The sequence below is a fragment of the Caloenas nicobarica genome, chromosome 9 (genome assembly GCF_036013445.1).
Source record: "Caloenas nicobarica isolate bCalNic1 chromosome 9, bCalNic1.hap1, whole genome shotgun sequence".
NCBI classification, from domain to species: Eukaryota; Metazoa; Chordata; class Aves; order Columbiformes; family Columbidae; genus Caloenas; species Caloenas nicobarica.
This window is the reverse complement of record NC_088253.1, coordinates 3,969,501-3,981,766: the sequence shown is the minus strand read 5'-3', so window position 1 is coordinate 3,981,766 and position 12,266 is coordinate 3,969,501. Positions and strand designations below refer to the sequence as shown.

The window sequence follows — 12,266 nt, the reverse complement described above, 5'->3', positions numbered from 1 at the left end:
AGCTGCTCTGCATTTTGCAGGATTAAGAGCGCTGTATCAAATCCCAGGCTGCGAGCGCTGGGGGACGAGTCGTGGTGGGATGGGGCTGTTCGGAGGCCTGCGCTGATTCGGGAGCGTGTAATTGCATGTGATGGGAGGGACGGAGCGAAGGCTGGTAGGACAGCACGGAGATGTGTGCCTGAAAGGCAGCAAAGAAGCCTGAAGATTACAGAAGATCGCAGAGCTCATGCTTGCGAATACCTACAGCTAGGTCAGGGAAAATGCGCTGTTACTGTGCGGCGGGCTCGCGGTGCGGATCGGTGCTGGAGTATTTCTCTAGAGGGAAAGCTGTGCGTCTTGACACAAACATTAAAGCTAATACCCAGGCGTCAGTGAAACTTCCCCAGGTTTATCTGAAAGCATTCTATCATGAATAAAATCTGACAAAATACTCCCAACTAAAAAGTTTTCTGTATTTTCTGCACTCAAACTGTGCCATATGTGGTCTTTTCATAGGTTGGTCATGGGTGAGGAGGTGGCCCTGGTACCGAATGCAGCTTTTGGTAGCAGCCCTGACTCGGGAAAGTTCCCCCATCAGCTGGGGCCTTGCTTGTAACCCAACATATTTCTCAAGCTGTCACACTCCCTGACATTTTAGTTAGCGTACTATGGAGTTTTTATATTATGGGAAGTGTTAAACTGGTCCTTGTGGTCCTTGAAGCCTGTGTAATGGGATAAGGGAGCATACACATGCCATCTGAATTACGGAGGGGCTGTTGCTCGCTTGTAAAGCTTGATTGCATCTAGAAATCAACATTTGGTTCAGAAAGCGTCTTACTTTGATAAGGTTAACTTCTTTCCTGGGAGTGATAAAGTGTTAAATAAGCACTGCGACTGTGAATGGAGTTCAGGTAATGGTAGCCCCATAAATAGATGTTCTCACTCTTAAGGGAATGGATGCTGAATCCTTTCAGAAGTTTCTCTGAGCACAAAGAACCAAAATCTTCGAGCCTGCAGCACTCATGACCTAGCAATTAAATAAGAATCCTTGGAGAACACCTGAAACGAGCAGGCAAAATGCAAATATTTGGCATGTGTGGGGGGTGCTGTGTTGTGATGCTGCCATTGCCCGCGGCTCCTCCCCACATCAGCCCTGTCCTTGCTCTGGCTCTTGCGTTCGGGTCCCACAAGCGGTTAGAGCAGAGCAGAGCTTTTCTCCAGGGGTGCCGGCCAGAGCGGGAGCTGGAAGCAGACGTGTCCTCCCGGCACCAGGCCGCGGGTGGGCAGGGCACAAGGGCGCTGGTCTTGGAGCTGAATAACAAAAGATAATCTACAGTGCCGCACCTGGGCTGTTTTCAAGCCAAACCCAGTCTTCCTGAAGGGTTTTGGCTTCACAGGTGCCCCCCGGTCTCACCAAAGGGCACGGCTGTTGTAGCAGGCACACTCTTGGGTGGGTTTCCTATAACCAACTCATAATCCTCGCCCTAAAGGATGCAGCTAAAAGAGCGTCTCTGTTTTTTATTTCCAGTATTTTATCTCTGTATGCCAGCATATACTATGGACCGTTTACAAAAGGGAAGAAAAAAAAAAGTTAATGCTTTAAAAATAGAAATATTGGGCTGTGAGTGTTGATATCGAGGTTTAGAGCTGTACTTTGTACTTTCTTTCCCATCTCTTCCTAATCAGCTGCACAGAGAATCTGGCACATGTGTCCTCTCGCTGGGGCACTGGGCTGCACCTCGAGTGCCTTTCTGTTGGTGACACACGGGGCAAAGCAGGACTGAATGGTTCTCTTGCTGTATTGTCTCTGTATTACTGAAGGAATAAAAATATGCTTTTCCAAAGCATTTGAAAATGATCATTTGGCTGGAGAGAGCAGGTAGAGAAAAGAAAGAGTGTAATTACATAGCAACTTCTGTGGTTGCAACCGTGGCTTAATGCACAGGCACACAACATGATTTGAGGAGAAAATGGGGTTTGCGAAGGGAAACAGAAAGTATCCAACAAAAACATGTGAAGCGCGTTTGTGAACATCCTGCCTGAAGCTTAACACTGGTGATTTTTGGGTGTCTTCATTTTCAGTGCCCAGTATTGCTGAACCTTTACCACTATGTCACCAGGACTCCTGTAAAGTAGCTAGAGCTGATACGAGATCTCTAGTTGCTTTATGAAATCTCGGCTCTGTGCCTTAAGCTGTGCTGCCGTTCCCTGCAGGACTGCCAGGCTGTAGGGCGCTTGGGGTACGTGGGTGGCTCCTGCCCATGCGGAACATCAGCGACCTGCACTTGTGTGTCCACGCGTTCAGAGTGATTCACCGGCACAGATGGAAGTGTCTAGTCCCTGACTCCAGTAGTTATGACTGTGGCTGGTGTGTCTCAGAAAACATGTTTTCCTGCTAATGAAACAGGATTTTTTTTTTTTTTACTGTGCGTTGTATTTTGGAAGTGATTGTGTTGAATGCTTCATACCTCTTCAGCGGCTATTTTGCTCATTACTGCTACTTAAATACTAGCATCCAAAGTGACCATTGATGCACACTGGTCACCGGAGTCAACCTAGGTTTCAAGTAATGATGAGAAAAATATTAAGAAACTGAAACTTGAACTGAAAAAGCAACTTTAGTGAATTACTCTCTGGCTAACATAAGGAGTTTTTTTGACTCGATTCACGGTAGCGAGGGCTGGAAATTCCTTCACAGCCATAGCAGCCAAATGTGTTCTGTACCCACTCTGCCCTCCCAGGGAGGGTTGGCTGAGCCCTAAGGCAGCCCTGGGGGTCTGTCCCCAGATGGGGGTCTGTCCCCAGAGAGGGGGTCTGTGGGACTCTTGTCCCCAGAGACCAGCCCAGGAAAGCTCCTCCTTTCGCTGTGTGAGTCCAGCAACAGCCACATGCGACTGAGGGCAAATTTAGCTGCCATGGCTTGGATGTTGAGGTTGAGTTTGGGAGGAAGAAACTGATAATCTTTCCCTCTGACTTGCGAGACATCTGCTCACTGCTGAGGCTGAGGCAACGCCAGCAGTGACACCACTTCAAGTGCCGGCTCCTTAAATAACAATTTATATCCAGAAGATTAAGGTGGCCATGGAGGAACCTTTTGGCTCTGGGTTTTATGTCCATTACAGAGAGGGAGCAGGAACGTGGTGGAGTTAAGTGTCGCCCTACAATTGTACTCAGTGCCCGTGACAAAGCCTGATCACCTATTTTTTTTGCTTCAGCATTAAAGACTCTCTTCCCCTCCAGATTTCTGGGTCTTCTTAATTACATCGGTGTACGGACCTAGTCTTTCTCTTTTGGATATAGCAGCTTCTGCCCCTTGTTTCTGCCTAGCTTAGGGGGTGGATGGGCAGGCAGGTGAGGCTGGCTGTCACTGTGACTGTGCCGCCCCATAAACCCACCTCATACTGGTCCTGAGCAGCACCAGCCTGGCCTTGCCCGGCGGCCTGGATGTGTGTGGCACCCCCAGCCAGCACCATGGCAAACAGCGGGGGGTCCTGGCTCCCCTCGAGTGGTGCTCGCTGCCCAAGGGGACAATTTGACCTGATGTTTTGCTGCAAGAGAGACATCGGTCCAGTATAGCAATGCTTCTCGGAGGGGGCTCGGCTGTTACTTTTTCTTATGGTTGATCCTATGAAAGATGATGCTTGCTTAAAAAATTATTAAAAAACAAGAAGAAAATAAAAGAAAAAAGGGGAATAGTGGCGTGAGCAGCAGCTGCAGGGAGCGGTGTCTGTCTGCGCCCAAGAGGCTCTGTGCCCCCCGGGCTCCCCTCGTGCGGAGGTGCCGCCGTGGGTCCGTGCAAACCGGGGGAGAACCTGAAACCCTGGCTGCAATCATATAAAGTGAATTTAGGTGCCGTCGTCTTCACATGTATGTTCTCTGTCCCCTTTACAGTCATCGGGGAACAAAGCAAATTAATGCCAACAGAGGCTGACTCAAACCTTTGCCCTCATTTAAGGGATTCCAAAAAAAACCCGCGTTTTTGTTATGTGCCGGAGCCAGTCCCTGCAGCAGCACAAGGACTAGAGCAGTCTCCGGTGTTTCACCAACACGAAAGGCAGCGCGTTGCTAAAATTGCCAACGACCAGCACTTATCTCATATACTCCTACTTGACGAGGGCTGAGTTTATTGCATTTGCATATTTTTAGTAGACTGACTTTTTTTTGACCCCTCTAAGATACAATGTAAAGAAACAAAAACTACCCTCAGCATGAAAATAGTAATATTAAAAAGCTGTCCAAGCAAGCCAACCAAAAAGCAGTCAAGGATAAAATGAAATTAAAACATTCCACTTGTCTGTTTTGCGCAAGTTACGTGAAGTGCTAGCTTAGCTTATTTAACTCTGGGGCAAAAACCTCCCTGATGTATGTAGATTGCAATGTTAAAATGAGATACATTTGTATAGGAGTGAAATCGTATGCAGGATAATTATGTCCAGAGTTTTTCAGTTAAGAGATGGGTGGAAATGGGAACAAGATGGTGGTTTGCAGAGCACGAAATGGTAGGTGAGCCCTAGGAGAGCCGGGCCTGCTAGGCCGCGGCCGCGGCATGGCATCAATAACCGCTTCAGGAAGCGTTTTTCTCTGTCATTCTGGAATTCCATGCTATGTGACACGGCCTTTATGCTAACGTAGGCTTTTTGGGAAAAGTACGACTGTGTCTCAAGTATGATTTTTTTCAAAAGAAGTGGCCAAATTCCTGGCTGCTGTGTTAGTAAACTTGCAGACTAACAGGGCCGGGGCTGTGCCCTGCTGTGGAGGGCACATTTATTTATGGTTTGAATGTAAAATCAAAATTTGTCAAGGCACCACCTATGCAAATTATCTTCTCTGTTCCTAAAGCCTGATGTCGCCATTGACATCAACCTGATAGGTAAGCTTACAGGATGCCAGAATTCTGTACTGGATTGAAAAAAAGGGGAGAGGAAAGCATAAAATCAAGACTGTTGTGATGAAAATATAAATACTCAATGTAATAATCACTGTAGCAGGTTCCAGGGCCTGGGCATTCAGGTCCCATCTAGTCAATAGGGGCTCTGCTCGTGGCTTTGCAATGTGGTTTGGATTTCAGTTGCAGAATTATGTAGAATTTGTATTTGAATCCAACATAATTTAGATAAAAGGGTTAGAGATTGTTCCGTGCATGGAATAAATACTTTTCATCAGGAAATAAAGAGCCATGATTTAAATGTGTTTGGTGTCACAGTGACAGAGCAGGCAGGTGAAGATGATCAACTTTTGCAATTAAAAAGAAGAATTTCCGCAGTTACCACTTCCAAGTAACCGATCTGACATTAGTAAAACTGCCGTTGATTTCAGTAACAGCAGGATTAGGCTCTGCTTGTTGTCAGTTGATCGTAGTTATTTTTAAGAATGTAAGAATCAAATGACATTTTGTAATTCTTAACAGGCAGAAGGTTATAGATATGTTGCTTGTAAACGCAGAGCACCTGGCTCTGACAGCTTTCACATCAGCAAACCTTAATGCAGTTATTGATGACTACCATATTCCAGAACATGCTTGCACATTCTAATGGTATTTTTTAATTCAGGACTTGGGCACTTTTCCCCTCATAGGACTTTTCTTTACTATGACCTGTTACAGTGTACATTGCCATTGTAAATGTATAGGTAGTTTTTGAAATTTTACACACACAAGTTGTTGCGAACGTACAAAATTTCAAATACGAATACTCAGCAGCCTGTATTAAAATTTCATATGAACTTACTGTTACCTGTTCAGGAAAAAACTGCACGCAGAAATCCCATATTTAGGTTAAAACGAAGGGAAAATATCTTTACTAGATTTCTACCCTATGAATTATTTTATGGAAAGCAGTAAGTTATTTTTCACCAGTGCAGAAGTCTGTTTTAATACTTAATGTCATAGTGGACCTAGTTTTCTGATGATGTTGCTTTCCAGTTGGTTTGTTTTAGCTATCACAACTTATTTTTGTTCTTTTTGTTCTTTTTCAGTTGAAGAGGGTGAATCTTCAGATTTTGCTTTGACCTGGGACTCATCAGTGACTCAATCAGGTAAATATTTTAGGGTCTTCTGATTGCAAAAACTGCCAGAAAGCTGCCAGGCTTTTTACAGGAACTGTATTTTGTATGTCACATTCCTGTCTCAAATCCAAGACTACCCACTGCAACACAATTTTTATATCAGTTCCATATGGTCAATAAAATCTATTACATACAGAGACTAATATACTCTTATTCTCCGGAGAGCCATTCTTTCTTCTTGCGGGCACACTGAAACGGGTTGTGATTTCTCCAGTATAACCACTTTGAAGTTTTCTGCAATGGGCACTGTTGCACAGTCATTCCAATCTAATTACATAAAAGCTGCTTTAATAGGAATTTTAAACTTCAGTCTCAACTGGAATGTGTGTATTTCTTCTCTCGGAGGAAATTGGAAAGTGCTGTCAGGGCTGGAGAAGAAAAGTGGTGCATCTCCATGGTAGAAGGACTTAACATTGGAACCAACTTTTGGTCTGCTTGATAGTAATAACACTTAAACATTTTAATGTGTTACATTGACAATTTGAACAAAAAGAGCCTTGGGAAACTGAAGAGGATAAAGCAAGTTTTTCTGTAGTCGTGTAATGTATATTGATGAGACAAATGTGAGGGCAAATGCTAGATTAGTTTGCGTTTAAAGTAACTAGCCACATTTCAGTCACTGTTTGTGTCCTGTGTAAAGGTATTTTACTGTCTATTATGTCCTAAGCATTTATGGCATCCTCAGAATTTTTGATTTTGAAGCCAGTAACTTTCTTTCTGTGCTCTCTTCATTCTGGACTGTGTGACGGTATACTTTTAAAAGCTCAGCAGCGACGTAAAACCAGCTCAGAAATGGAGCAGTAACATGAAAATGAGCACTGGTGCTGCATTCCCAGTTCGCGTTGGGTTTACAAGAGTAATGGGGAGATGGGCTCACAGGAGACGTTCCGTGCTAAAGTCAGCGTCTAGCGGGGCTTGAAGGCAGAAACTGCCTTTGTGGGGCACTTTGTGGCATTTCCCTTGGTACAGCTGCACCCTGGGCTGCGCTGGGTGCTTCTTCTCCGGGTGCTGCGGCTGTTTGGTAGGGTTTGTGTTTTTACTGGTCTTCGATAGCAAATTTTGCTGCTGCAAACCCGCCGCTGCGGTGTCGGAGGCCCCTGTGTGCCTGGAGCTAACGGCATGTGAAAAGAGCGCTCGCCGCCTCTCTCGCTTGACCTTCGTCTCAGACAGCAGCAGAGTGGAGTTACCGGTGGTATCTGTCACACATCTTGAATCGGATTAAATTTAACACAGGTTTCTGTGCAGAGTGGGAGTTAATTTGGGATTTCTGGATGGTATTGGTGACTCTGCTGTGAGTAAAAGGCAGCCTGCGCAAGGCTTTTCCCAAATTAGTTGAGTATCCTCAGTTTTTCTTCATTTACTCCCATAATTACATCTCTCATTCGAGACATCGGATGTGGATAAAATGTATTGCATGCGTGATTCATGGCAGTGTAAGGAAAATGCGTGCTAATTGGGGGATTTTCCTCTTAATGCACTTAGCCACAGAAGTCAATCTTGCATGCGTATAAAGATGCAATGCAGTATCCTATCGTGACAGGGCACAGTGCATGGGATAGAGGTTGCAGGCTGGAATATGACTGAGGAACTACGTAGAAAAAGCTGGAAAAGCCCCGGTTCGTGGTGGTGCGGCTGCGTGGAGGCCCTGGCTCTGTGTGGTGTGCCTCCAAAGCTATATTCAGTAACTGAAACCAGTCCCTCGGTCCCAGTGTGCGAGACTTTCATTATGTTCTTTTATGATCTTCCTGTTTGCATTAGCTCCAGTAGTGTGATGCTGAACTTCAATAAAGGGTGAAAAAACACCCTTCAACTTCTCGTTTCATGCCCGTTCCTTCCCCAGCCCAAACTGGCAAAATCACCTCCCCTTCCTTAACACCCCCCCGCAACAGAAGAAAAACCAAAAGGCCAAACCCGGGACTTGTTAACTCTGAAACATTTGCCGGCTGTTTCAAATTAACATATTTCTCTGCCTCCTTCTCCTGTGTGTGTTTGTACATCTCTGTGTGTGTGCAAACACATATGAAGCGACTTCTGAAAAATTCTGTTGGCACTCGCACAGCTGCTGTGGGCCGGGCGAGCGGCGGGTCCAGAACGCAGGGACAGTAAGAGCAGGTAGAATGTCCTTTGTAAACTTTTTTTTTTTAATTCTAGTGAAGTATTTATACAGGTGCAGTTGTGGGCAGAGAAGGTGCTTCTGCTGCTGTATCTTATTTTGTTCATCAACCAGTAGAAGCTATACTGGAAGCTTTTTGTGAGTTGAATCCGTGTGGTGGTGGTTTAGCACAGGGCACCATCCTTTTTCCTACAGTACGTGCGCAAGTCGCTGTCGGCTCTGGCTTAACTGTGCGATCCTGGTAAAACCTGCAAAGGTGAAATGCTTTGCAAGAATCCAGCCCTTGGTGTAGATTCACTGACAAATTTATTCAAGTACTTCAGATACAACTACAAATAGTGTGTTGTGGGTTTTTTTGACCACAACTTAAAGCTATATGTATTAACTTAAAGAATCAGGAAAATGTATAAGGAGCCAGTGGCTGCCCTCGCACCAGGGTGAATAATCTGGGTGTCCGTCAGCCCCATTTAACAATGGACATATAGTGAATTTCCTTCCTCTTCAGGTCTTGTAAACATTTTTTCCTTAATGTAAAAAGAAGGAAAAAAGCTTTTCCTTTCCTCTCTTAATCTGAGGACTCGGCTTGCTGTTCAGTAGCAGGTCAGTCGTGTTTTGTTGTGCAAGAGACAGAGATGTTTTCTGTCCCAGCGGAAGAGCAGCCAAGCGCTCCTTCCCCCCGCTCTTCCTTCTGAACAGCAAGTGCAGCCCCTGATCCCGTCCGTCACCCCCCAGAAGCTTTGGGGAGGGTGGGCAGGGCTGCGGGGGGCCAGGCGAGTGCCCACCTCGGCTTTGCACAAGCGTTTGCTGCTCCTTCGAAGCCGAGGGGAAAATAAGACTCAATATTCATCTGGCTGGACCCTCGCTTTGCAATGCTGCATTGCTGTTGTAATACATCACGAGAGTATTATCTTGAGGAGCAACAAGGGACGTTTTAAAGAAGTAAAAAAGTCTTACTAAATATATAGAGAATTTAAGGCATTTTAAAGACCTACGAAAGCATTTTACATGGGGGTTGCTGGGGAGTTTCTCATTAGCTGGACTGTGAGGCCCCGGGGAAGCTCAGCTGAATTGTCTGGGGCAAACAGAGCAGATTTTGCCTTCTCTTTAGGAGCCTGCAGACCTAAAAGCCTATTTTTTGTGTCTGCTTTTGAGGTAACTGAAGGTATCTTGTTTCTGAATGCAGCTATGAGTTGTCATACTGATCGAGAAAGAGTTCGGGAAATAGGGGACTGTGGACCTGTAGCCTCAGTGCTGGGGACGAGGGCACAGGGTGTCTTGGTGCGTGTGTTCGCAGAACATTGGGGGATCTTTGCAGCGTTCATGACTTGAAGAGCATCTCCAATCCCAATGCCCAACCATCCATTCACACACAACGTTAGTATCATTCAATAATCACATCCCAGGAATCATGAAAGTAAATGACAGGTTGGTATTTTCCCCCCTTTCTCCAATAGCTCTGGGTTCCCTGTCCCTGCCACTGAGCTCACTGCAGCCTCTGGGCATGTGTGCAAGGGACAGGTTAACAAAGTGCAGCATGAAAAAACAAACAACCAAACAAAACCAACAAAAAAATTAAAACGAACAAAGACCACCACACAGCATTTTTAGGACATAGACATTTAATATTTTGCCATTGAGAGTTCTCGTTTTGCTTGTTCATGCTTGTTTTATACAGTATACTACGTTAGATTTGTAAATGCCTTCTACAGTTTCTTTTAAAGTTTTCCTGCTTTAAGGAGGAGAAAAAGAAAAGGAGAAGCGGCAGCTTTTGAGAAACAAACCACAAAATAAAAGAAAACCACCCTGTGGTCACTCCTTTCCTCCTCTCTTCCGCTTTGCATGGCATCTCCCAGCTGTGCAAATCACAATTTTCACTTGGTATCTTCAGAGGAGGAACATCCTGATGCGGTTTGGAGACTTATTTTTGCTTAGGGCTGCCACAGCCCATGCCAGAGTGTTTTTGAGGCTGTCTCTGCCGCTCAGGGCTCTCCTTGCCCGTTCCCTCCTGGCTGTTCCTGTCCTCTCCTCCACTCTTGTTCTCATCCCAGCACTACTGTCCACCCCCCAAATGTCAAGCATTTCTGTTCTCCTCGAGCTGTTCTGTAGGGTTCGGTTTAATTTTGGCTGCCAAAGGAGGAAAACTGATGGGAGATCCCAGGGTCTCATGAAGCAAACAGAGTCTTGCCCCTGCAAGAATTAATGCGTTAACTTTTTCCTGTTTTCTGTTTATTTGGACAAGCTACAGAAAACACGTTCTCCTTCCTCACTGTCCCCCTTTCAGAGGCCTGTTTTGGCCACGCGAAGTTTGTTGTCCCCTCAGCCTTCCTCCAGCACCCTGGGCTTGCACGGCTCGGTCCAGTGCCCACCAAGGCCACCGTCCCGGCAGGACCCCATTGTCCCACAGCACCCAGGGCTGTCCCCACTCTCCCCATGTCCCCCCGGCTCCAGCCGCACGACCCGCTGGGGACGGGCTGTGTCGGGAGCAAGTCAGGAAGGTCCAGATGGGAGAGTCCGCCCTCCCATACACACCAAGCTCTTTTTCTTTATTTCTACGTATATTATCGTTTGCCTTATTTAACTTCTAAATGGCAGAATGCTGAATAAAACCCCCTTCAAACACCCTCGACTTGATCTCTGCTGCAGAGCATTGAAAAGGTCGGTCACAATTCGGAGAGCAGGAGGAGCCTGTTGTCTTGTGAGCACTCTGAAGCGGCCCATCCTGAGCGCCTTCACAGGTTCCGGCATCTTCTAAAAGCTGATTTCATTATTAACCAATCTGAAAAGATTCTGACTACAGTGTGTAAGGATTTCCAAAGAAATAAACCTTTGAGCTTGGCAAAGAACATTTGCTAAAAGAAGAGATTTTGATAACTTTCTTAGTTGAAAATCTTTTCAATACACTCTGAAGTGTTTGATCTCAACTGGTTGGGTTTCTTATGTTGGTTTTAAAACCAGCATCCTTGTCTCTGCATGGACCTGCAGCATACAGCCAGTCAGTCTAGCTGGAGGTTCTTGACATTTTAAATATCTCCTTTGGAAGCAGCCAAAACCCACATAAATACAAACTAGAAATAAAGCTAGAGAGGTTTGTAGCTTTGGCTGCTACGTTCCTCATTTATTCTAAGTTGAACTCTTATTTTCCTCAGTAATGTGTGGGTTTTTATGATGTAACATAGTTATGTTTCCTTTAAGAAAAAACAAATAATTCTTCTTTCCTAATTATAAAAATTAATTTCTAACTTCAGTCATTTACTTATAAGTACTAATTTATCTTCTTTTTTTTTTTTTTTTTTTTAAGAAACTACTTTTGATAGTGTTTTCTCAAACAGAAGGTGAGTGGAAAAGTACACTATGTTCAGATAACGTGGCGGTAGGTGAACATCCAAGACAGATGTAAGATTTTTGGAGCCAGGATAATATAAAAAGAAGTAATACGAGTAATTATAAACCCTTCCCAGGTTCCTCTGTCTGTAGGAGCTCAGGGCACAGCTCTGGATCTACAGGCACGAGGGCTTCCTGGGGACAAGTCTCTGCTCCGGGGCCGGGGAAGGTGGACGTGGTGCTGCTGGATGGAATGATGGGGTCCCTGGGGTCCCCAAGCTCTGACCCACATCCCAGGGCTATAGCACTTTCAGGGAAGGGAGAAGTTTAAAAAAAGAAAAGAGATTCCTGGCCATGTGCGGTGTGATGCCAACACATCATCTGCCATGGGGCTGTGGTGCTGTAGGTGTTCCCCTCTTGTTTGAGGAGGGAACCTCCGGCGAGGAGCGATGCTCAGATGTGAACACAGCATGGGTGTCAGCATTTGAATTAGAGGCACACACCTGCGTACTACAGCGTTTCCTAGAAAATACTTACTGTTAAAAATGTTAATTGATAAAATGACAGTGATAGCACAGAGGAGGAGAATTAATTTCCATGGTAAAAGAGGGGAGGAAAGAAAAGCCCATTGCAAAGCGAGCTATCGAGTGTTCTCTCTACCGCATCACCCACCTGTTCCTTAGGCTTTCTAAAGACGTGTGTGTCGGAAAGCCGGGCTGCTGAAGAGGTTGCTGAGCTAGTTGCTGGACTCTGCAGTACCTAAAGCCAGCCCCACTAAAACGCTGCAACA

At 45.5% G+C, this 12,266-nt stretch overlaps 1 protein-coding gene across 3 annotated transcripts in view; it reads left to right on the top strand.

Annotated features, from left to right (window-relative positions):
- ZNF423 (zinc finger protein 423) overlaps nucleotides 1-12,266 on the top strand; it is a 226,169-nt gene that overhangs the window by 40,216 nt on the left and 173,687 nt on the right. For all 3 annotated transcript variants that reach the window (XM_065641162.1, XM_065641163.1, XM_065641161.1), the window contains exon 2: nucleotides 5,953-6,012. In XM_065641162.1, the coding sequence (XP_065497234.1) occupies nucleotides 5,953-6,012 (60 nt within the window). The remainder of the gene's footprint in view (nucleotides 1-5,952; nucleotides 6,013-12,266) is intronic.